General features: G+C 39.9%; 1 protein-coding gene across 1 annotated transcript in view; it reads left to right on the plus strand.

The window, feature by feature from the left end:
• Nucleotides 1-25,266, plus strand: part of LOC122646039 (tubulin-folding cofactor D) — a 108,999-nt gene that overhangs the window by 39,706 nt on the left and 44,027 nt on the right. Inside the window, exons 6-14 of the mRNA XM_043839493.1 lie at nt 709-825; nt 996-1,100; nt 17,415-17,585; nt 17,719-17,934; nt 19,036-19,234; nt 19,594-19,799; nt 19,893-20,117; nt 20,210-20,773; nt 20,854-21,120. Of these exons, the coding sequence (XP_043695428.1) occupies nt 709-825; nt 996-1,100; nt 17,415-17,585; nt 17,719-17,934; nt 19,036-19,234; nt 19,594-19,799; nt 19,893-20,117; nt 20,210-20,773; nt 20,854-21,120 (2,070 nt within the window). The remainder of the gene's footprint in view (nt 1-708; nt 826-995; nt 1,101-17,414; nt 17,586-17,718; nt 17,935-19,035; nt 19,235-19,593; nt 19,800-19,892; nt 20,118-20,209; nt 20,774-20,853; nt 21,121-25,266) is intronic.

Here is a 25,266-nt window from a genome sequence, read left to right on the forward strand (position 1 = left end):
TGGTCAGAAGTTTGTAAGAGTTCCGGTACCTAATTCCGTACTTCCCACTAAATTCCGATCTCCCACACCCAAAAACTGAAAGCTATACACTCCATATATCTGCCACTTCATTTTCCAAAAGCTCATGAATGATGAAACATCATTAAGCCTCTTTCCTATCAACTGGCTGGAGACTCGTGCAATAGAAAATTCTAGTGTATTAAGCAGTAGTATAATTCAAAATCTATTTTTTTAAACCCCAGTTTTATTAACTCGTATTCTAAATTTCAGACATTTCAGCTCTAATTTTGACCTGACACCTAGCCTGAACTAAAGTCAGCAAGCCCAGTTATCAGTCCTCATTAGACCTAAACCTATACTCAATTAGTATATTTTCCCTCAATGATCCTACATTACTACTAGGGGTGATCATTGCATAAATATTTGTGTTCAGGGTCTTTATTGCTTGTTGTCTATCATGTTACTGTACTGTCTCGGCGGTGGGTTTATTCTGTTGATTGTCATGATAGAGTACTATGAGGTTTTCTCTTTGGATTTGAGCTTTTCCTTTTTTTGTTCGTTTTCTCTCTCTTCTCACTTACAAATAAAAAAATGTGGTTGTATTAGTGCTCAACCGTAAGTCAATGAAAACTTCCAGCCTGATGGATTCCTTCCCTTGATTCTTGCTGTTATTTCCCGATTCAAAGACATCATGATTGTTCGGTGCAGGATACTGTTGTCCGCTGGTCTGCAGCAAAAGGTTTAGGTCGTGTAACTGCATGTTTGACATCTGAACTTGCGGATGAAGTCCTATCATCAGTATTGGAGCTTTTCTCTCCAGTTGAGGTTTGATAGCTCCTTCGCGACTACTGTTTATTGTCATATGATGTATTTTGCAATTACTTGATCTAGAGAAATTAAAAATCTGGGAAGTTGGGAACAACCTCTTTTGTTATCTCTATTAAATGTGGCCACAATAATGGTCTTTCATTGATATAGCATATGATTTTTAACAGGGAGATGGTTCATGGCATGGAGGTTGCTTAGCATTAGCTGAATTGGCTCGCAGAGGTTTGCTATTACCTAGTAGTCTTCCTGGAGTTGTTCCATTTATTATAAAGGTAAGTCAGGTGTTTTGCTCTCTAAACTTCAGGTTAATTACAAATTTTTGAAGAATGGCCAAAGCTGAACTTCCTTGTCTTTTATGCAAACATTGACATGATGAGATTTGAGTTAAGCACCATATGTTTAATTTCTCTTGCTAAACTTGTTAGCTTTTATTACCAAAAAGAAAAAGGGTGTACCCAGTGCACTAGGCTCCCGCCACTGCGGGGTCTGAGGAGGGTCATAATTTATGCAGCCTAACCCCTGCTTTTGCGGAGAGGCTGTTTTCAGATTCAAACCCGTGACCACTTGGTCACAATGGAGCAACCTTACCATTGCACCAAGGCCTGCCCTCTAGCTTTTATTACCAAAATAATTACTTTTTTTTCTATTTGCTTTCACTATTTGTAGGATGTGTGTGTTTACCCTCCTTTTGACAACTTCAATATTCATGTTATGTGTAGTTTATGAACTTTTACCAAATGCCGCTTTACTGCTACCTATGCTTATAGATGCTCATGTATAGCTACAATTAGTTGTGTTGCAGTTGTAAGTTTGACAGCCATGAAATTGGAAGACTGTTTGATTGACCCAAAAATGGAACGCAGTGGTAAGCATTAAGACCTGAGTTGGTGCTGATGGCTGGCCAAGGCTAGACACAGCTATTATACTCAATGACACCAGAAGCGAAAGCTCCTTTATTGATCCTTATGGCAGGAAAAAAGACCTTTAAGGAGCTCCTACTGCCTCTTTTGGTTTCCAATCCAACATACTCATATGTCATTCTTCTAGGATCAGATCATGTATATTCTTTTCCCATGTAATGAAATCCATAGTTATCAAGGCGGGAAGGCGATCATGGCGTGGGAGAGGATCTAAAATCAAGGTGACACCAAGGTGGTAAGGTGCCCGCCTAGGCGCCCAAGGCAACCAAGGCAAGCAAGGAGCTTGGACACCGCCATGGCGACGCCTTGATAACTATGATGAAATCTCTTATGAATGAAGAGTTCCTTTTTTGGCTTTCGATTCCAATTCAAGTTTCCCTCTGCCTTTCTCTGTTCCTCCTTTCCTGTGCCTCTATCTCTCCAAAAATGTGATCTAAGTCAGTGATATATGATCTCTGTGTGCATGTGTGTGTGTGTGTGTGTGTGTGTGTGTTTGTTGATGTATACATTTATGCTGCCCTTCCCGAACGGTTCGAGCTTTTAGGTGAAACGGTAGCGAACATGGTATCACAGCAGGGAAGTCATGTGTTCGACCCCTGGGAAGTGCATCAGAAGATTTTTTTTCCCAACATTTCTTCTCTCTAGATGCCATGCGATCTTGGCCACGTACAAAGACCATGTGATCTTGGCCTGCATGTGCAGGGGACTGTTGATGTATATATTTACGCTGCCCTTCCCTAACAGTTCGAGCTTTCAGGTGAAACAGTAGCGAACACTCTCGCTGCCCTAGCATGTGTAAATTCTTAGTGAACGCTTGGAGGCTTAGAAGGGGGTTCAGTGAGGGTGATTGGCCCATATCAAGGGACTTTTCTATATTATAGACATCCTTGATGGAATTCTAATTGCTTGAAAGAGTATGGGTCAGAATATTAGGAGTGCTGGTGTATGTATTATTTGCAAGGGAAAAAGAACGCTGCTTTGTCACGTGGCTACTGCGCCCAGACATAGGAGCACATGAAATTACTGCCCAGCCCCTACTGAAATCAATAATCCCATCCGTGTTAATACCCCTGTGCATGCTCTCATTGGCCCCTGCGCTGGTGCAGAGGCTACACAACCAAGCAGCAATCTCTTGCCCTATTTGCAGTTATGACTTCGAGACAAAAATATATCATCAGATGCAATGGACTTTGTTGGATGATGTGATGGGGCTGATGATGGGTTTTGATTTGAAATGGCAGAATGGATTAAGGCTGTCTTGGAAGCAGTTGCTTTTTTGGTATTAGTGAATGGTGTCCTAGGGAAGGATTTCAAGGCCATAAGAGGACTCTGTCAAGGACTCCACTCTCCCCACTTTGGTATTAGTGAATGGTGTCCTAAGACGTAATCCTTGACCGAGGAATAAAAGAATAATAAAAGGAGATGTCTGCTTAATGACTTGGAAAGGGACAGACTGGATGGATGTGTAGTGCTTTAAATAAGCTAAATCCTTTAGGGAGGGCACACCATATTGGAACTCTACTTGAAGTTTGTGATTGGCAAATACGATATAGGTGAGTTGATATACATAATCGATGGATATTGTATATTGTGATGCAAGAATGGAATGTATGTGATGGCATGTTATCAATAACAGATTGGACAGTACGTTCATGTATTGAGTTGTGATCATAGTTCAAAAACTCGTTTCGTCTCGGTCGAAAAATATTTCGCGTATTTCGGTCAAGTCGAATGAAACCAAGTTCGAATTGAAAAAATGCAATATTTCAAAAATTTCGGTCATCTCCTTTCGGAAATTTCAGAAATCTTGGTAATTTCGGTCATTTCGTTTCAGAAATTTCGGTTATTTTGGGATTTTACATCCACAAATGGCCAAGCAAAACTCATAGAAAAAATACCGTACTTCGATGAAATTTCGGTATCTCGAAAATTTTGGTCACACTGAAACACCGAAACGAAACAAGATTTTAAACTTTGGCTGTGATTACTCATATGAATGAACTGTTATTGTATGAATAAATGCTGTACACTGTGGTAATGCATGTTAAATGAATGAAAGAATGCCTCTTGAAATGCTTGTTTTGCTATAAGATGTAAGTATTGAATTGCATATTCATGCATTGAACCTCATTAGAGATGTATACTGAGTTATCTCATTTAACAGGGGGGAGGAATGAGATACTTCTCAGAGGAATTATGAAGAAGAAGTAATGGATAGTCATGCATTATGCATATGATACAATGTTTGATTAATATGGCATTGTGACATTGAAATTGAATCAATGAGTATGCATATGAAGATATGTTCTTGAGTTGAATAGCATGATTATGTATTGTCACTCACTGGGCTGTTAGCTCATCCTATGTTGTATATCTTATATGCAGATCAAAAGTATGCGGACAAGGGCAAGGGAATTGTCAAGGAAGAACCATAGAAGTTTTTTCTGTTTTACTTTTTGGGATTAAATGTATGTATATATACATGGAATGTCAATGTAAAGGACCAGACAGAAGATGTTACTTACTTTGTTAAGTAAGTTTTTAGTTTGTTGCCATCAGATCTTACTCAGTTTTGTATGGATTGTACATAACCCTAATATAAACAGTAAGTCTTCTGCTTATATTATGATCTGATGTGTTATAGGTATGGATGTTAGATTCCTTTGCTTGTGTGTTGTATGGTTTTACCTTGTGCGGTCTCAGTTATGTCTGGTTAGTTTGGGGTTGCTACATACCATGTACCAAGTACAATGAACAATAATACATAAGTCTCCCAAGTCCCAACTCCCAACAAGTGACTGCCTAGTGATATGAACTATAATGTGGTGGATCGAGACCGCTCCACATCTGATGGAGACAACGTGCGTTGTTCTCTGTCTGCATGACATATGAATGCCACGTCATAGTGTTCGAGAAGGAACGAGAGTATTCCTCCACAACTGCATTGTAAATGGTCTCATCTACATACTGCATGTAACCTATCCTAGGGTATATAGGTCATTGTAATGTGAAGATCAGTCATTGAGCCACTCTCATAAGAGTCCATACGGATGCATGTACGGATGGTGGGTTGGATAGGCGAAGAAACTGTCGACAAAGGACGATCCAGTATGTCCCTATGACTGTGAGTACGTGTCATACTCAAAACCGGAAAGTCGGAAACAGATGAAGAAGATCCATGCTCCCCAATGCCAATGGAATGCCCATATAAATTGTACTCTGAGATGAGGCTCTCTCCGGTAAAAGATGAGGCACGCCAATGCCTACTAACTCTCCTTTCCGCTATACTCATCCCACCCATAGTGCTAGACAAGCTATCAATGTCAATACAGTTAACCTGCCTATTTGCTCCAAACCAGCGACGATTCCCTCTCTTGTAGGACTTGGATGGATGTGCTCTGTGGTCCGTATCCTGTGTGGCATGATCAAACTGGGTCTCCTCAGTGAATCGAACCGGCTCCGACTGGGCTTCCTGCATCTCATCTCCTTGATTATACTGCTCTCACATTCCTTAATATCTATTACCGTCACTACTATCACCCTCATCATCATTGTCGTCACCGTCACCATCATCGTCGTCGTCTCCATCACCTCCATGAGTAGACGTATGCGAGGTTAAGTCAGCTGACTACCTGAGGAAGTGGCGACCAATCAAGGTCCATATCATCATCTACACCAGGTGTTGATTCGAACGATCGGGTTGTGAGTGTATCCGACCCTCTGTAGCCATGTATTCATCCATATTAACACCCATCTCACTGGCTATATGGGGGTCAGGCCTACCCTTAGGTTGATCCATCACCGACTCACCTCTATCCCTAACCCAATCTACTATAAGATCCTCATCATCTGACTCGATTTGGAAACCGTCAGCGAGCTCGATCTAGGAAGTCTCGTTCTCCATACCTAGGCGTATGTGTTGCATCCTCAGCCTCTTATCTTAGTGCACATATACCAACTCAGCTAAGCATTGGGAGCCTAATTGATTGTACGGTTGCACCTCTTTGAGTGGATGAGCGAAAACATACTCCAGTTTTGCTCACAGCCGGAGGCGGGACATTTCTGGGATAGGACCTTGATCGCCACCTTCAAATTTTCTACTGAGCTCCTATACAACACCCACCATTCAGCTGCATTACAACGAGAGCACATGTTATTTGTATTCCACAAGTTTAAATACATATGTAAGAAAGAGAATATACTACTTAATTGCTTATTTGCTTATCAACATCACCACCATTTCGGCCAGCCTCTGCGGTTGGGGATCCAAAACTCCCGGACACATCTCTGAAACTTTTCATCTGTACCCATTTGGAAAAATGTAAATGTTAGGAACCCCATTATAAGTAATTATTTGTTATATTCGTAAAGAACTACAAAACTCAGCTCCTTGTTGCAACTAGCCTGTTGGGTTTTATTTTGCTCCAACTTTGCAACCGGTACCTTCACTGTTTCTATAAGGTCCGTATTCATCCCAAGTGTATGGTTATGTTGATACTTGGGGTTTAGGTAATATGCTGAAAATTGACATATAGATATTGTCAATCTATTACATATTCTATAAAGGTATGAATAACAAAATGTAATGTGAATTAGACACATAAATTGAATACTCACCAGCTTTATGTAGTGATTGCATACGTTGAAGCTCCCAGTGGTCCTTGATAATCTTTAGATATTCTGCGACGTGACAGCATACTGTAGACTCTGTCTTTCATCATGTCCACAACAACATACGATTGTAGCATGGTGGGCTTGAAACCACAATTGAACAGTCTCAGTTTCGAGAAACTGGATCCAAAACTCAGATGCAATAGTTTCCTGTGCTGCCCTACCACTAGTGGAACTTGACTCCCTCCACCCAAACCATTCTTCAGATGCAAACATAGCTCTAAGTCCAGTCTTCTTCGTCTCAAAACTCTTAATGCAATCTAGTTTGTGGCAAATCTGGTGATTCCGGGCCTGACCAAGTCCCCACCACACTTCTCCCTGAGCAGGTTCAGTGCAAACTCGTGGTTGTAAACAAAGGTGCTCACCTGTCTAGCTCTCTCAACAACACTCTGCACCAATTTTAGCTTTCCCATGCCCTTCAGCATCAACTTAATGCAATGGGCTGCACAAGGGGTCTAGAAGAGCCGGTACTTTTTGTTATTCATCAACTTCTAGCCAACCTTCTTGAAGTTACTTCCGTTGTCCGTCACAATCTGGACAACATTCTCCACTCCCACATCCCCAACCACCTCCTTTAACAACTTATAGATATATTTTGCATCTTTTTTCTCCTTAGATGCATGCATCCACAGATTTTAAGAATACTTTCCTCCAATCACACTAAACCATAAAGTTGATGGTGGACTTCCTTGTGGGCCCAGTCCAACCATCGCTTATAATCGTGACCCCATAGCTCTCCCACATTACCCTCAGCTCATCTGTATATTCTTGTAGCTCTTTTTTCTCTTTAGGTAAATACACATTCATCACCTTATATGTGGTGGGCCCCTTGACCCTTGGGCCAGCCTCAACAACTGCATCTAGCATCGGCTGGTAATAGGGCCCCGTAGTAACGTTTGCCAGGATGTTGTAGAATAACAACCACTTAGACACAGCTTCCGCAACCATTCCCTTCACATTACCCAATGCCTCCTTAATTCTGGGCTTCTTGTTGCCTTTTTATCTAAATTTGCCGGGATCCTATTGTAGTATGGGGTCCACTCGTGGTGGGACCACTTGAACTGGAGGTGGAGGTGGAGGTGCCCTAGTACTCTGAGATCTCCTGAAGGGAAAAAAGGCTGCTTACTAAACGGACCAGCTCCTCCTCTGTGTCTGCCCAGCTTATCACGTAAGGTGGACATGCTCCTCGCTTGTGCCTGCCTAAAATCTCTAGCCTCTGCCTCTGTCTCCACATCATCTGGCACATACACAGGGTCATCACTGTCATCATCACTATTATAATCCCTCGTACTATGTCTAGGCAGGTCGCACAAACTGCCTCCTCAAATGCTGCCTTCACCTTCTCCCTCTCTGCCTTGCTCTTCTTCTCTTCCCTCATGCTTTCAGCTATGGCCCTAGAAACCTCCACAGGTACCATAGTGCATGCCATCACATCTGTTGCATTCCTTGCCAAATGTTGTTTCAGTCTTGTGGCCCCACCTGAATTCATCGTCTTTTGCCAATAGTTACATAAACAAGTATGGTATAGCATTTGAAGCCTCATATGTGCTTCAATTGTTGTACCATAAATTTCCCTTATTTTTCTAAACAAAACAGAATATTTTAAATATTTTTCATAATTTTTTAAATTAAAAATAATTATTTAAGTGCTGAAAAAAAATTTTGACACTGTGAAGTCATAGATTGGCCTCCGGTGTGTAACATATATATAATTGAGCCCTATCCTATTTATATTCACCTTATTTTTTTTTCTATTTCTGTTGTAGGAAAATCAATTTTTTTTAATAGAAAAAAAAATTTCGACACTGTGAGGTTGTAGATCGGCCTCCGATGTGTAATAAATAAAAAATCCATACCCATAGAACAAGTATTTTTCATATTTTTTTTTTTCCAAAAAATAGATTTTGGGAACAGTAACTTTACCTGAAATGGTTGATTGTAGCCAAATCTGGAGGAATAGGCAGCAATCGATCTCTTCGTAGTGATCCTAATAGCAAAGAGTGATGATGTCGCCAAACGGTGAAGAAACCAAGTTTTTCCCCTTCTCCAGACCAAAACAGCACCGTCTCTAGCGAGAAAGTTCAAAATCTCGAAATGAGACTCGAGTTAGTGCACTTTTATAGAGTGCTTTGTACAGTTTGCCAATATTTCGGTGAGATATTCGAAAGCACCGAATTATCAACCGAAATATCGGTCGAGATATCTAAAACTGTGTATTTTGTAATTCGTATGGTATTTCGTCTCGACCAGCTCAAGTTTTTCGAGATCTCAGCGAGATTTTGAACCATGCATCTGACCAGCCCCCTTTTGCTATTTTAGAGTGTTGAGTTTACAGGGGTAAATTGTTCTTATTGGCTGTGACACTGTTCATGTGAACAGTGTGGTCTATGATACTGTTCACGTGAACAGTATCGTGGGATACAGGGGTAGTTCTGTCCTGTGTACTTTGTTTATTTAATGGTTCCAAAATATATATATATATATATATGAGTAAATTACTCCCCCTTCCCCTTGATTATGCTCAAATGACAAACCCCTACCCTGGGTATTGCGTAATGACTCTCCCCTCCCCTGCATTAACAAGATTCTATCAACCGTGCCCATTCCGTTAAAAATGGCTGTTAAGTGATGACATCACCTTAAATATATTCATTTAAACCCACAAATACCCTTATGATTGTGATATCCCAAGATTACCCTCCCTAATGCCCTTCTTCTTCTTCTTCTTCTTCTACCTACAACACCATTTGCCCCCAACCCAGATGAACTATACGAATAAGAAACCAGAAAACAAAATGATTTGAACAATCAAACAGCACCAACTGGTTTCCACCGAAGTTTTTGTTTTTTACATCGACACCATACTTGATCGCCACGCCTGTAAGGGTATCAAATTTAGAAACATGATGTTCAATATAATTAACGCCACCGTCGGAGAAGAAGATGACACAGGGAACAAAAGCAAATTATTGGACATTGTCGTCTGATTGTCCTCCCTGCTGTCACACATTCGATCTAACACAAACTGGTGATTTCCATTTCCACTGCCCTCACTTTTATCTAACTACATCCTAATAATTTTCCTCAATCCAAGAAAACTGTAAATCCTTCCAATCCTAAAGAACTCTCATCATACCCTCACCTGTAACCCTTCGAAAACCAAGGATTCTCAAAAGACCCACAAAATTTTCTCTTGTTTTGCACAGATCAGGAAATGCCGCACCAAAATCTTAACAGGATTCACAAAAAAAAAAAAAAAACCCACTGGTAAAATCGCAGGAAATGAGGAATTCACAGTTATTCGTAATCTTTTGGTATGACAAATCATGAGGAAAGGGATTAAAAGAACGAAAACCCATAAAAGACCAGAGATGGAGCGAAATGGGTTTCTTAGATCTCGGCGCACCGTTATCAGATTTGGATTTAGTCTTGTGTTCCAGTGTAGAATTCTGCTTTGACGATTCTTCCTCTGTTCCAGCCTTTAGGATGCTATTAGGAGGGTCGTTGGCATTTTCTGCATCCAGCAATAGCCTATTTTGCCGCTGTACATGGTGGTTTTGGGTTTTGAAATCGGGTTGACAAAGGGACAAAGGGATTATTCAGGTTGTTTTTACCGACAACGATGGCCTGCATTTGGATCACCGTCAATAGGCCATCTTTTGCCAGGACTGCTCTGATTCATCAAGGGCGATACCGGTCCAAGCCGAGATGGGAGTTGCAGGTCCAAGCTGAGATGGGAATTGCAGATCCAAGCTGATATGAGTTGCAGGTCCAAGAGATTTGAGTTGCAGGCGCTTTCAACTTCTCATCTTCGAGTTTCTCTTTTCCAATGGTTGAAGACGATAGGGAAAGGAGAAAGAAGTAGAATGTTTTAAGAAACTAGGGTAATATGGTCTTTTTGTAAGACTTAACTGTCAGAGGGTAAAATGGTCTCTTTCTAACACTTAACTTTCAAAGGGTAATATGGTCTTTTTCTAACACTTAACAGCCATTTTTAACGGAATGGGTATGGTTGATAGAATCTTGTTAATGCAGGGGGGGAGAGTCATTACGCAATACCCAGGGGAGGGGTTTGTCATTTGAGCATAATCGAGGGGAGGGGGAGTAATTTACTCTCTCTCTCTCTCTCTATATATATATATATATATATATATATATATATATGAGGGAGCAGTCCTGCGGCAAGTTATTCTATTCTTGCTGCAAGCTGTCCTCTCCTCTTTGGACAGCTTTGCTTCTCCTTCTCTCAATCTCTTCTCTTCTCTTCTCTTTCTCTCTCTAATCTGGTTACAAGGTTTTTGATATTGTAACATGGTATCAGAGGAATCTTGTAATCAGATCTGAGAATTTCTTTAATCATTATTTGCTGGTTCCTCTTTTTTCGATTCTCCCTGTGGTGTGCAGTCACCATATATATATATATATATATATATATGAGGGAGCAGTCCTGCGGCAAGTTATTCTATTCTTGCCCCAAGCTGTCCTCTCCTCTTTGGACAGCTTTGCTTCTCCTCTCTTTCTCTTCTCTTCTCTCTCTCTCTCTCTCTCTAATCTGGTTACAAGGTTTTTGATATTGTAACATGGTATCAGAGGAATCTTGTAATCAGATCTGAGAATTTCTTCAATCATTCTTTGCTGGTTCCTCTTTTTTCGATTCTCCCTGTGGTGTGCAGCCACCTAATGCTGCATCTCTTATGAATTAATCACTCCTTCCTTCATATATGGAGTGTATTGTACCTGGTTTTACTTGAAGATACTGCTGCTGACTGCAATCTACATCGAAGTCTGCTCCAACCTTGATGGATCGATCTCTAGCAAAACCCTGACAAAATCGGTCTCCTCTTTGGCAGCTGTTTTTTTTTTTTTTTTTTTTTTTTTTTGTTTTAATTTTTTTTATGAAGTTTATGGATTCGTGGCTCCTTGCTGCTGAATCTACTTTTGTCTTCTTGGCTTTGCAATTTTATGTCATTGATTTTGGCTACTTTACCAAAACCCTGACAAGTCAATTTCTTCCTAGTTGGTTTTCTGGAATTCCTTTATTGTGGTGGAGCTTTTCCTGTTGATGGTTGTGCTTTCCAGCCTTCTTTTTGGTGTATTTGGACTGCTCCTATTACCTCTTTAATCCAAATCGATTTTTGGATTTGTCATCACATTACTTGCTATCGTATTTTTGGAGTTGCTATTTTTTTTTCTTGTGACATGGCTGAGAACAAGAATACTACTGACAATGTTAATGTCCAGATTACTTCTTTCAAGCTCAAAGGCAGCTCCAATTACTTGCTTTGGGCTCAAGCTGTTTGAGTTTACATTATGGCTAAGGATAAGCTCTGTTATATTACTTCAAGTCCTGCATCTGATTCTAAGATTATATGAATGGGTCAAGGACAATGCAATTATTCTCATTTGGTTATGGAATAGTATGGAGCCCAATATTGTTGCTGCCAATGTCATGTTTCACACTGTTGCAAAGGGAGTGTGGGATGATTTGAAGGAAACATATTCACCAGAGAAGAGTATGACTTGAATCTATGACCTGTATGAGAAGCTGTTTCAATTTCAGCAATCTGACAAATCTCTATAGGAATACTACAGTACTTTCAAATGTATGGTTGAAGTGCTGAATGTGTTTCAGCCACTTACTACAGACATTGAGAAGCTTAAAGCTGAAAGGAATGAATTTGTCAAAATTTCTTGCTGGTCTGAATTCTAATCTGAAGGCCGTAAAGGGTCACTTGCTTGCTAGTGAATCAGTTCCTACTCTCAATGACACCTATTTCAGGCTTCAGCGCATTGCTTCCCGTTCCAAGGTTGATTCATACACTAAAGAAAATTCTGCCTTCATTGCTGGTCAAGGCTGTGGTTCTGGTGGTTGTAGTTCTGGTGGGCAGCATACTGATCATGCTAATGGACAGTGCTCTTATTGTAGGAAACCCAATCATAACGTTGAAACTTGCTGGGCCAAGTATGGAAAGCCAGAATGGGCCCAACACCATATTTGTCACGGTGTCTAGGTGACGCCTTGACAACTATGCCCAACACTTGGTCAATCATGCAGCTTCTGATGTTGTAACCTTCGGTGACACTAAATCTGGTCCCTCTTCAGGAGATTCTTCCTCCATCCTTTGTGATGAGGTTCATCAATTGATGTGTCGCATACAGAGTCTTGAGAAATCTGATTCTACATCCGCTGGGGTTTTCACTTCCACTGCTACTTTAACTCATGCAGGTACACCTGCTTTCTTGGCCTCCACTTCTACACCCTGGATTATTGATTCAGGGGCTTTTGCCCATATGACTGGTAAGTCATCACTATGTAATTCATTTTCTTCTAGTTCACATTCACCACCTGTAATTCTTGCGAATGACACTTCTACACCAGTTGCTGGTCATGGTACAATTTCTCTTGTCCTGACATCTCTCTCTCTTCGGTGTTGCATGTTCCTAAATTTCCATCAAGTCTTCTTTCTTTTAGTTAGTTGACTAAAGCTCTTAATTGCTTAGTAACTTCTTTTTCTTCTCATTGTCTTTTTTAAGATCTTCACACGAGGAAGACGATTGGTGGAGGGTGTGAGAAAGATGGACTGTACTATCTCTCCTTTGCTGCCCCTTCTGCTTCTGTAGTTGCTACTACTGTTGGTGGAGTTTCTTCTTGCCAGTGGCATTGTTGATTAGGACATTTGTCCTTATCTAGGCTCAAAATTCTGTTTCACCAGTTTAAGTCTTTAGATAGGTTAGAGTTTGAGGGCTGCGAGTTGGGACAACATAACCGTGCTTCTTTTCCCTCTTAACCCATGGCTCATAGTCAGTCTTTCTTTTCTTTAGTTCATTCAGATATTTGGGGTCCTTGTCGGGCAAGTAATAGGTATGGTTTTCGGTATTTTATTACTTTTGTGGACGACCACTCTCTTCTTACTTTGTTGTACTTCTTGAAGGATCGTTTAGAGTTTTTATCTGTATTTCAAAAATTTTATAATGAAATAAAGACTCAATTTAGTGTGCCTATCAAAATTTTTCGTTTTGATAATGCTTTGGAATTTGTTCAAAATAAGATCTCTTCTTTTTGTGCTACTCATGGGATGATTCATCAAACTAGCTGTTTCTATACTCCACAGCAAAATGGAGTAGCGGAATGGAAAAATAGACATTTAATTGAGGTAGCTCGTGCAACTATGTTTCATATGCAAGTTCCTAAGCATTTTTGGTGTGATGCAGTTCTCACTGCATGTTTCTTGGTTAATCGTATGCCATCCTCTGTGCTTGCCAATAAGTCTCCTTTTTGGTTTTGTTTCCTGGTTTGCCTCCTTTCTACTTACCTCCGCGGGTTTTTGGTTGCGTTTGCTTTGTTTACAATCTTCATCCCTCGAGTGGTAAGTTGGAACCACGGTCTACTTAGTATTTTTTTTGGGTTACTCTCGTACTCAGAAAGGGTACTGGTGTTATGGCCCAATTACCCAAAAACAGTTTGTTAATGCTGATGTCACCTTCTTTGAAGGCACCTCCTATTTCTCTACTCAACACAACTTGTTTGGGGACACATGGGCTACTCCTAAACCTCCACCCATTCCTTCTATTGTTCCTATCCCTACCCTACCACTGCAGGTTTATCAGCGTAAGAAGACATTGGGCTGCCCCGTACAAATATTACTGCTCCACCTCCATCCCTACCTGTACCATTGTTCACCTTTGCTGCGGATCCTAGTCCTCTTGTGCCTGTTGACTTACCCAGTGTTATTGATGACTTACCTATTGCATGCCGTAAAGGTACATGCTCTTGCACTAAAAAATCATTAGTTCTGCAAAACAAATTTGTCCCTTTGTCCCATCTTCCATCTTCGTGTCTTTGTCTTGCTCTCTCCTTGTCCTCTTATACTATTCCCCAAAGTCATACTGAGGCTCGTACAATTCCTGAGTATAAACATGCCATGGATGGGGAAATGGATGCTCTCTTGACCCGTAATACTTGGAGTTGGTGGATTTACCTCCTGGTAAGGACCTGGTGAAGTGTCGGTGGGTTTACACTATTAAGTACCACTTTAATGGTTCTGTTGAGCGGCTGAAAGCCCGTCTGGTTGTCAAAGGGTATACCCAGACCTATGGGGTTGATTACTTTGAGACCTTTTCTCCGGTTGCCCGATTGAATTCCTTACGTCTTCTTATCTCCTTGGATGTTAATTTTGATTAGTCGTTGTTTCAGTTGGACATTAAAAATGCCTTCCTCTATGGTGACTTACTCAAGGAGGTCTACATGGAGCAACCTCAAGGGTATGTTGCTCAGGGGGAGAATGTTGGATGTGTGTGCAGGTTGCATAAAGAAATTTTTTGGCTTAAACATTCTCCTCGGGCCTGGTTTGAGAAGTTTAGTGCAATCGTGACAAAAAATGGCTTCTTTCAGTGTTTTTCAGACCATTTAATGTTTGTTCGTCGCAGAGGAGGGAAGTTTGTTGTCTTAGTTGTGTATGTAGATGATATTATTGTCTCTGTAATGATGATGATGGTATAGCTGAGGTGAAAAGGTATTTACAGCAGCATTTTCAGATCAAAGATTTAGGTCAACTTTACTATTTTCTTGGGATTGAAGTTATTAGAAGTAAGAAGGGAATCAGCCTATCTCAAAGGAAATACTTTTTGGATCTTTTGTCTGACACTGGTATGTTTGCATTAAAGCCAGTGGATATTCCTATGGACCCTCATCAGAATTTTGGGGTGAATGATGGTGAACTTCTCAAGGATGTGCATTCTTACAGAAGCCTAATTAGGAACTTGATATATCTGACTGTCACAAGACCGGACATATCCTTTGTTGTTGGTGTTCTTGGTCAATTCATGCAGTCCCCTTGTAAGGCTCATTGGGATGCTGTTGTTTGGATCCTTCGATACTTGAAGGGTGCTCCTAGTAAATAACTTGTTTATCGTCCCAATAGGCATATGAAGTTGGTGGCATACTCTGATGCAAATTTGGTAGGTTTGGCTAGTGATTGTCGGTCTACTATAGGGTATTGTACCTTTGTTGAAGGTAACCTGGTTACGTGGCATAACAAGAAACAGACCACCATTGCCAGGTCCAGTGCTGAGGCAGATTATAGATGGCTCATACTACTGCTGAGTTGATGTGGATTTGATCTTTACTTCTTGAGATGGGTTTTCCTGTGCCAACACCTATGAAGATGTACTGTGACAACCACGCAGCCATCTACATTGCTAGAAACCCTGTCTTTTACGAGAGAACCAAGCATATTGAAGTGGTGCCAACACCTTGAACGTACTATCTATCTATATATATATATATGAGGGAGCAGTCCTGCGGCAAGTTATTCTATTCTTGCCGCAGGCTGTCCTCTCCTCTTTGGACAGCTTTGTTTCTCCTTCTTCTCTCTTTCTCTTTTCTTCTCTTCTCTCTTTCTCTCTCTCTCTCTCTAATCTGGTTATAAGGTTTTTGATATTGTAACATAGAGTATAGTACACCGGGGCTGGTAGTCTTTCCATACGGCCTATGAATGCAAGGATGACTAGTCTCTCTTGGGACCCCCCGAATAGTCCAATTTTTCCTCCATGGTGATAGTGAGCTGAAAGATCTACTACTTTAATTCCTGTTTCAAAAATAGATAATTTGATATTGTACTGTATAAAGGCAGGTGCAGATCTATGAGTAGGAGATGTTGTGTGAGTATCTATAGAACCTATATTATCGACAGGTTTTCCAAGAACATTGAAAATTCGCCAGTGAGTTTCTCCATCGACTGGAACACTTAGAGGAGCTGCAAAAAAGATCAATACACCAAGCACTACACTTAGATTTATTAGATTGGAGTTGCAAAAAAGATCAATACACCAAGCACTACACTTAGATTTATTAGATTTGTTGCTAAAATATCGGGTATTAAACCCGAAACGGATTGGAGGCAGCCGGCAGGTGTTACCTTTGAGTGGTTACCAGTCCCTTAGACCTAACTTTCATAATATGTACAATTTGCCTTGTGAGTGAGAAAGCTTTTGCTTTCCCAATTACCACAATATAAAGGTTGGTAGCCAAAAGGCTATTGGACTCCACTTAGAATAGGCTTGAATTATTTGGCAGTTCAAAGTTCTGGCAGGTTTGTACATGGTTATTACAGGTGTGGATTTAGCTTTGTGATAGGAGAGTCTGGTGTTTCCACAGCTCTGCTATCTTCTTGATTAAGCCATGGATGAAAGGGATCCCTTCAAGAGTTCATTATTTTAAAGCCTCACAATTAACCCTCCATTACAGAGGGGAATTCCCTATTTGCTATCTGTGTATTTGGAATGCTTAGTTAGTTCCTCATCTTTTATTGACCTGTCCATTTTCTTTAAAAGTGTGGTAGTATCTAGGGGGTCCTATTTGTACTGGCTTGGGGAGAGGAAATGGGGTTTGAGATCTAATCAGCAGCTGAAACATTATTTCTGCAGATCCCTGTGTTCATAAACTTGGCCGAAGCTCTGGTAGTCTGGTGTGTTTTTGCTTGAGAGGAAATTGCAGGACTTTCTAGAATCATTGGTTGCCAGCATACAGTGGCTGATAGAGTTAAGTGGTTAGCTTTTGCATCTCAGGTTGAAGGAATCTGTGGATTTGTCTATTGCTGATATGTGACCTAACTGGTGCTCTTTTTCATGTAGTGTTGTTGGCGTGGTTGGGGCCATGAACATTATGGTGATGGCTTGTGTATTCTTTTGAATGGGGTCATTTGCCTTCTCTTTTAATAAATTTTCTGGACTTATTTTGTGATGTCTCAGTTCTGTTTTTCAGCAATTGTAGAGGGGTTCTTTTGCACTTTGTGCATCTCCATTTGACAAATTATTGTCTCCTAAAGGGGTTGAACTATAACAGTTGTGCACTCCTTTCTTTCCCAATTAAGTTTTTCATATTTATTTTTCTAAATATTTGGACATTTAACACTTGTAAGGTTAAGTAGATAAACATTTTGAGCTTGTTTAATGCTTTCAACCTGACATTGTACTAATGGCAGTTTGTCTAAGCAGGCACTACATTATGATATTCGTAGAGGTCCACATAGCGTTGGATCTCATGTACGTGATGCTGCTGCCTATGTTTGTTGGGCATTTGGCCGTGCATACTATCACTCAGACATGAAAGAAATTTTGGTGCAGCTTGCTCCCCATCTTTTAACCGTGGCCTGTTATGACCGTGAGGTGGACAACTCTTTCATGTCCCTTATTTATCCCACCTCTTTTGTTGTGTGCTAAATTTTTCTCAAAGATTTCATTTCAGTTACTGTCTGGCATCTTTGGGTGAATCACTGAAGTTCATGTGTATGATTCTCAGGTCAATTGTCGAAGAGCAGCTGCAGCTGCTTTTCAGGAAAATGTTGGAAGACAGGGGAGTTATCCACATGGAATTGACATAGTCAATGCGGCAGATTATTTTTCACTTTCCTCACGAGTAAATTCCTATCTTAATGTTGCTGCATGCATTGCTCAGTTTGAGGGGTACCTTTGTCCTTTTGTGGAAGAATTGCTGTTCAACAAAATCTGTCACTGGGTATGCTTCTAATCAAAACTGGTTTATTCCCTTTGTTCTCCCATGTGTTTCTTAGAAAATGGATATATGAGTTTACTTTAGTGTCTTTTGAGCTTCCATAATGGTATTATATGCTTCTGTAATGGAAGGTTTGTGGAAATTTGTGCATTGGTGCGACATGGAATCACATCTGATATATCTGCTCTTACAACGGAAATGAATTCCAGGGACCCCATCTAGATCTTACTGCTCCCTGTTCAGCCATGCCATTCACTGTCCTCGTCTTCCAATATACTTGCAAAGACAAAAAATTTGATCCATGCCCGAAACTGAAACCTCAAACTTTGGTTCCTATGGGTATCTCTATTCTATGGTCCCTGAATTGGATGCCTTTATAAATCTTTATTATGATTTCTGTCATACGATTATTGGCATCCCTTTCTCAGATCTGAATTTTGTCTTTTGAAAACTTGCCATTCAAAGAGGTTAGTTACTGCTGTTTAAGGGGATTTGGCTCGACTTTGTAGTCAAATGGTTGATGTACTTAATGACCATGAAGTTGCATGTCTTAGAACCAATCACCAACCAATGGAAGGAAAATTAAGGTGGGGGGGGGGGGGAAGAGAAGAGCTTGTGAAATTTGCATATATGCTTCATTTCGCCAGGATATCAAGGTTTCCTGAGCTAGAAAGCATGTATTTATTTTAGAATTGTCTTTAGCCAAGAGTGACATATTTCTTCAATCACATTACATCTTTTGCAATTTTTTCTACAATGTTGATTTTAAATTTCCCAACGGGCTTGCTGAATTTACATCATCGGTGTACTAATCCAATGATTGCACATCTGATTTTTGCCATCTCGATTAGAACCAAAAACATCACCTTCGTTTATCTTTTGTCAATAAATAGTTATCATTCAGTGCTCTCTTTGTTCAGTTACATTTATGTTCTTATTTTCTCTGCTAAACATGCTGCTTTGTCAACTCTTACCAATTATAACATGGTTCTTTTTCCAAGTAATTGGTGGAAAATTTTTCATTAGGGAAATGTATATTAGAATAAATGAATTATGTGGGGTGGCACTTTCATGAATATCTAATCTATACATTCTTGAATGTAGGATCGAGGTTTGAGAGAACTTGCTGCAGAGGCCCTTGGTGTTCTTGTAAAATATGACCCTGAATATTTTGCCACAACTGTGCTAGAAAGATTAATTCCCTTTTCTCTTTCAATTGATCTGTGTATGCGTCATGGAGCTACTATTGCTGTGGGGCAACTAGTTTTGGCTGTCCATCAGTGTGATCATGTGCTTTCCACTGGTTAGTATTTTACCTTGTATTGCTATGGTTTATTGGTTCTGGTAAATCATTTATCTCAGGTCTTAAAAAATATCATAAATTGAGCTTACCCTTCCTGTCCAGATTTTGGATTGTGATAGGATGGATTCGAAGCAGATATGCATGTAATGCAACTTTGTATCTGTTTAGTATGGATTTGTTTTGATCTCCGTTGGATAATTCAAAAGTCTAAAATCTCGTCTTCAAAAAAATGCTGTAGTTGGTTTAGTTTTAGTGACCAAGAGAATTCTTTGGCTCATGTAAGCTCCTAGTCCATAGGATGGTTTCACACGCTGTACATGGGCAGTGTATCACAAGCTTGTCTAAATACTGTACTTCAGATAAGCAAAAAGATGTTGCTGGTATTGTTCCTGCTATTGAGAAAGCTCGCCTTTACCGTGGCAAGGGTGGAGAAATCATGCGTTGTGCTGTTTCACAGTTCATCCGTTGTATCTCTCTGAGTCATGTGTTCTTGCCAGAGAAGACAATGAGAAGTTTGCTCAATACTCTTAATGAAAACTTACGGCATCCCAATGCTCAGATACAGGTAGTATCTCCTTTCACTTAGAAACTACCTAATTTTGTTACTTTGCCTTCTTGTATCTTGCATCCTTATTAAATATGTACCTGCTACATACAGAGTGCTGCTGTTGAAGCATTAAAACACTTTGTTCCTGCATATCTTGTCCGGATTGATGATGGAGGTGCTAATGGTATCACATCACAGTACCTGGAACTTCTATCTGATCCTAATGCTGCAGCAAGGCGAGGATCTGCACTGGCTCTGGGTGTCATGCCTTCCGAGTTTTTGGCTACTAGATGGAGGGATGTATTATTAAGGCTTTGTAGCTCTTGCGCAATTGAGGTATGCATGCTATTCTTTCTAGTGGACTTTGAGCTTACCTCCCTCAATGTTTCTTACAGATGTCTGTATTACTATGCAACTGCTTCTTGCAGGATAACCCTGATGATAGAGATGCTGAAGCACGTGTAAATGCTGTCCGAGGACTTGTATCTGTATGTGAAACATTAAGCAAGACAATGAAACCTTCTGTTTCTCTTTCTCCAGAGGATTATAGGGCTCTGTATCTTCTGATCAAGAATGAAGTCATGTGTGCCTTATTTAAAGCCCTTGATGATTATTGTGTAGATAACAGAGGAGATGTGGGTTCATGGGTCCGTGAGGCTGCCATGGATGGTCTTGAAAAATGTACATATATCCTTTGTGAGAGAGAATCTGTGGGCTTCCCAACAAAAATGCCTGGACTTGAAAACACTGTTCTGCCGGAGAGTGAAATTTCTGAAAGTGATCATAGTCATTCGCTTTTTGATGCAAGTCTTGCAACAAGATTAGTTGGAGGCCTTTTAAAACAAGCTGTCGAAAAAATTGATAAAATAAGAGAAACGGCTGGAAAAATTCTTCAAAGGATTTTGTCCAATGAGAGTATTCTTGTCCCCTGCATGCCCTATAGGGAAAAGCTAGAAGAAATTGTTCCTAATGAAGTGGATGTCAAGTGGGGAGTAAGTACATGCCACTCTCACCATTTCCAACTTGCTTTATTAGTTCTTCAACAGAGATGTATTTGTTCTCATTTCTGCAGGTGCCCACTTTCTCGTACCCACGTTTTCTACAATTGCTTCAATTTAGTTGCTACAGCAAATTTTTGATTTCTGGGTTAGTAATCTCTGTTGGGGGATTGCAAGATTCCTTGCGGAAGGCATCTCTCTCGGCCCTGTTAGAATATCTTCAAGATATCCAAAATGATGAAAGTGAAAGAAGATCCAGAGAGTACATGCTTGCTTCTGACCTCCTTTGGGTTCTCCAACATTATAGGAGATGTGACAGGGTCATCATACCTGCTTTGAAGGTAACAACACTTTCATTGCTCTTCACGTATAGCTTACCTTTTCTCCTAAAGAAAAATAATGAAATTTTGACATATTACTTAGGTTCTACTTTTCCTAATTAAACTCCAAGAGCAAATGAGTCGTCATTCAATTCTTTGTTGAGTTTTTGGACTAAACCCACCCTCAATTGAAGATGGCTTTATGTCCACCACTTGTTGTTAAGAGTTAATAAGGGTACTTTAAGTATATACCCATTATGTTGTTATATGTGTTGTAATGTATTTGTTTCTTTTTTTTTTTTCCCTTTTACCTCCCTTGGCTATCTTTTATTAGATTGGGGGTAAGGATCGATATAGAGGAGGGAAGAGTATTCTCTCTTGCATGTTCTACCGCCATCTCCTTTGCGCCTTCTTCTTCTCCCTCTTCTTCGTTCTCACTTGGCCTCTTGCAATCTTTGATTTACAACTCTTGTGGCCTAAAGTAACATGTCAAAACTTTTATGACACATATGATTCATTTGGGTGTCTCCTCCCACTACTTCTTTATGTGGTTATCGTTATTTTGTTTCATTTGTTGATGATTATTCTTGGTCCACTTGGACTTTTTTGATGAAACATAGAGAGTGATGTCTATGATACCTTCAATAATTTTTATCAGATGATTTATGCTAAGTTTGATCTAAAATTAATATTGTTTGTTCTGATAAAGAGGGAAGTACATGTAGGGACTAGGGACCCCAAAACTTTTTTACCGACAATGACATTATCCATCAACTTGCTTGTGTTGGCACACCCCAATAGAATGGAGTGACTGAGAGGAAAAATCATCATTTGTTGGATGTCAATAGGAGTCAACTACCAGACATGTATGTCCCTACGACTTTTGGTCTGATGCCCTTACTGCCTTCTTAATCAATCTCATGCCCACTAAACTTCTGTTTTCCAAATCCCCTTCGGAGACCTTGTCTCCTCAGGTTTCTGCTTTTTCTCTCTTCCCCCAAGGTGTTTGGATGTGTCTGTTATGTCTATTTTAACATGTCTGCTTGGACTAAACTTGACCCTAAGGCCCTCAAATGCATTTTTCTTGGATATTTTCCCTCTACAGTAGGGTATTAATGCTATCACCCCAAAGTCGACTTCTTTCCAAAGATGTCACCTTCTTTGAATCTATAACTTTCGTTACTTCTCATCAGCATACTCTTCAAGGGGATAATAAAAGGAAGTGAATGTTACTCCTCTTGCTCCACCTTTACCCATTCCTCCATTCCTATTTGACGTTGAGAATCACAAGGAAGTTGATGTTATTGATGTTGTTGATCATTCAGGGAGTTCTAAGAATAAGGAGTTACTTGTGTACGAAAGAAATGGAAAAGAAGACTTGCCAAGAGTCTTCTTTGGATCCACATCTTGAGATCCACCTGCCTTAGTCAAGTAACACTCCTTCAAGTTTAGATCTTCCTCTTGCTATTCAAAAGGGTAAGAGAGCTTGCACAAATCCTATAGCCAAGTTTATTTCCTATGATGCTCTTTCCTAAAGGTGTTGCTTTTCTAGTTGCTCTTTCCTCCACTTCCTTTCCCAAGAATGTCATTGAGGCCATGTTTGAGGAAATGATAACACTTGAGAATAACTGTATGTGGAAAATAGTTGATCTTCCCAAGGGGGGGAGTTCCAGTTAGATGTAGATGGGTCTACACAATCAAGTACCGATCAGATGGTGTTGTTGAGAGATATAAGGTCAAGTTGGTGGCCAAAGGTACAACCAAGTGTATGGGATTGATTATCATGAGACATTTACTCATGTGGCTAAACACAACTTGATAAGAGTTCTCTTATAATTGGCGGCCAATAGAGACTGGCCATTGTAGTATTGTACCGGTTGGATGTGAAGAATGCTTTCCTCCAAGAAGAGGAAGTATACATACAAATTCCATCCGACTTCAAGTTTCCTTCAGCTAAAGGGAAATTATGTCTCCTCAAAAGTCACTATATGTCCCAAACAGTCCCCAAAGGCTTGTTTTGAGAGGTTTAGACAGACCATTTTGACTAATGGTATTCCTAGAGTCGAGCTAACCACACTTTATTTACCCGACAAGGTAATGGTACTATCACAATTCACAACCCCTATTGTCTATATGGATGACATTGGGGTGACTAGAAATGTCAGGGTTGAGATAATGAGACTAAAATCCTATTTGGCTCAACAGTTTGAGATTAAAGATCTTGTAATCCTAAAGTATTTCTTAGGGATTGAAGTGTCAAGGTCTAATAAAGGAATAAATATTTGCCACAGGAAGTTTCTGCTAGACTTGCGGAAACAAATAGGAAAGTTGGATTGCAAACCAACAAACTCTCGTATTGATCAAAATCACAATCTTGGAGAAGACTGTGGTTCATCCCTTATTGATGCATGGAAGTACCAAAGACTAGTAGAAAAGCTGATCTACATCTCTTTGACTCGCCCAAGCAATACCTATGCAGTTGGGGTGGTGAGTCAGTTCCTGTATTCCGTCAAGAGTGGGCACTTGGATGTTGTATATCGCATCCTCAGTTACTTGAAAAAGGACTCTTGTCGAATTCTAATTAGCCACTGGAGCAAATATCTCTTGATAGTCAATTTCATGCACTTGACTATATCTTGGTTACCAGCCTAGTTTTGTATCTTTCAATTGTGCCATCTGACTGGTATTGAGTAGACCCATCTGCAATCCAAGGTTCGAAAACTCGGGTCTCGGTGCCAACTCAGACCCTTGAAAAACCGAGTCGAGTCGAGATCTCGTCGAGTTGGTGCACCTTTTTTTTTTTTTCCTACTCAAAGCCTCATCTTGGTGGGTTTTAGACCTGGTTTGGGTCTAAAACTTGGTATTCAGCCTGTTTTAGGCCATTTAAACACAATAGCACTATCAGATTTTGCAAAAGCAAAGTCCAAATAGGAGTTTCACTTGGTGGGAAAGTAGGACAGACATTTATGCTAGAAACTATAGGACAGATACAGGGCAAACACACTTATTTATGCCTAATATCATTTAAGTAAATGAATTTGTATTTCATTTACTTAAGATATTATTCATAAATAAGCAAATAGCCCCCTATTTGAATCCAATAAAAATAGTTAAAAAATCAAATTCCAAAAGGAAAAAAAGGGTCAACCCCCCAGTTCAAAAACAAAAACTGGATTTTCGGCGGTAGGTGTAATTTTCAACTTTCTAATGCTGGGGTTTTTCTCAAATCTAAAAATTCCATAAATCTTAATATGGTAAAACATTACTAAACCAAAAGTGCGGTAAAATATTCATTTGTTTTGATGTCCTAAAAAATATTTTCATTCAGAGTGATTTTGACAGCATTCGCGCACACCGAATTAAGTTTGACCGGTACATGACTCCTTCAATATAAATCAGATTTTAACAATCTTGGACTTGTTGGAAAGCTTTGTTTAAAATCTGATTTATATTGAAGGAGTAATGTACTAGTCAAACTTAATTTGGTGTGCGCGAATGTTGTCAAAATCGCTCTGAATGAAAATATTTTTTTGGACATCAAAACAAATGAATATTTTAGCGCACTTTTGGTTTTTAGCAATGTTTTATCATATTAAGATTTATGGAATTTTTAGATTTGAGAAAAACCCTAGCATTAGAAGTTGAAAATTACACCTACCATCGAAAATCCAGTTTTTGTTCTTGAACTGGGGGGTTGACTTTTTTCCTTTTGGAATTTGATTTTTTAACTTTTTTTATTGGATTCAAATAGGGGGGTATTTGCTTATTGATGAATAATATCTTAAGTAAATGAAATACTATTTCATTTACTTAAATGATATTAGGCAAAAACAAGTGTCTGTCTTGGTTCTTGGCATACATAGGTGTCTGTATACCAAGATTTTCTAGCAAGGTCTCGAGATCTGGTACTCATATAAAGGGACCTAGATGGGCATTTTCCTAGGTCAAACCGAGATCTCGGCGAGATATTGACATTTTGAGACTCGTAGCCAGTCTCCTCTCGGGATTTCGAAAAACTGAGAAACTCGGCGAGATCTCGCGAGTTCTCGAACTATGCTGCAATCTACTAAAACTCTTCCTTCTGGAAGATCAACAAGATCCCTAGTACAATTCTTCTCATGAACCCTCATTTCCTCACACATAACTTCCTTCTCATGACCTCACTAA

The sequence above is a fragment of the Telopea speciosissima genome, chromosome 11 (genome assembly GCF_018873765.1).
Source record: "Telopea speciosissima isolate NSW1024214 ecotype Mountain lineage chromosome 11, Tspe_v1, whole genome shotgun sequence".
NCBI lineage: Eukaryota > Viridiplantae > Streptophyta > Magnoliopsida > Proteales > Proteaceae > Telopea > Telopea speciosissima.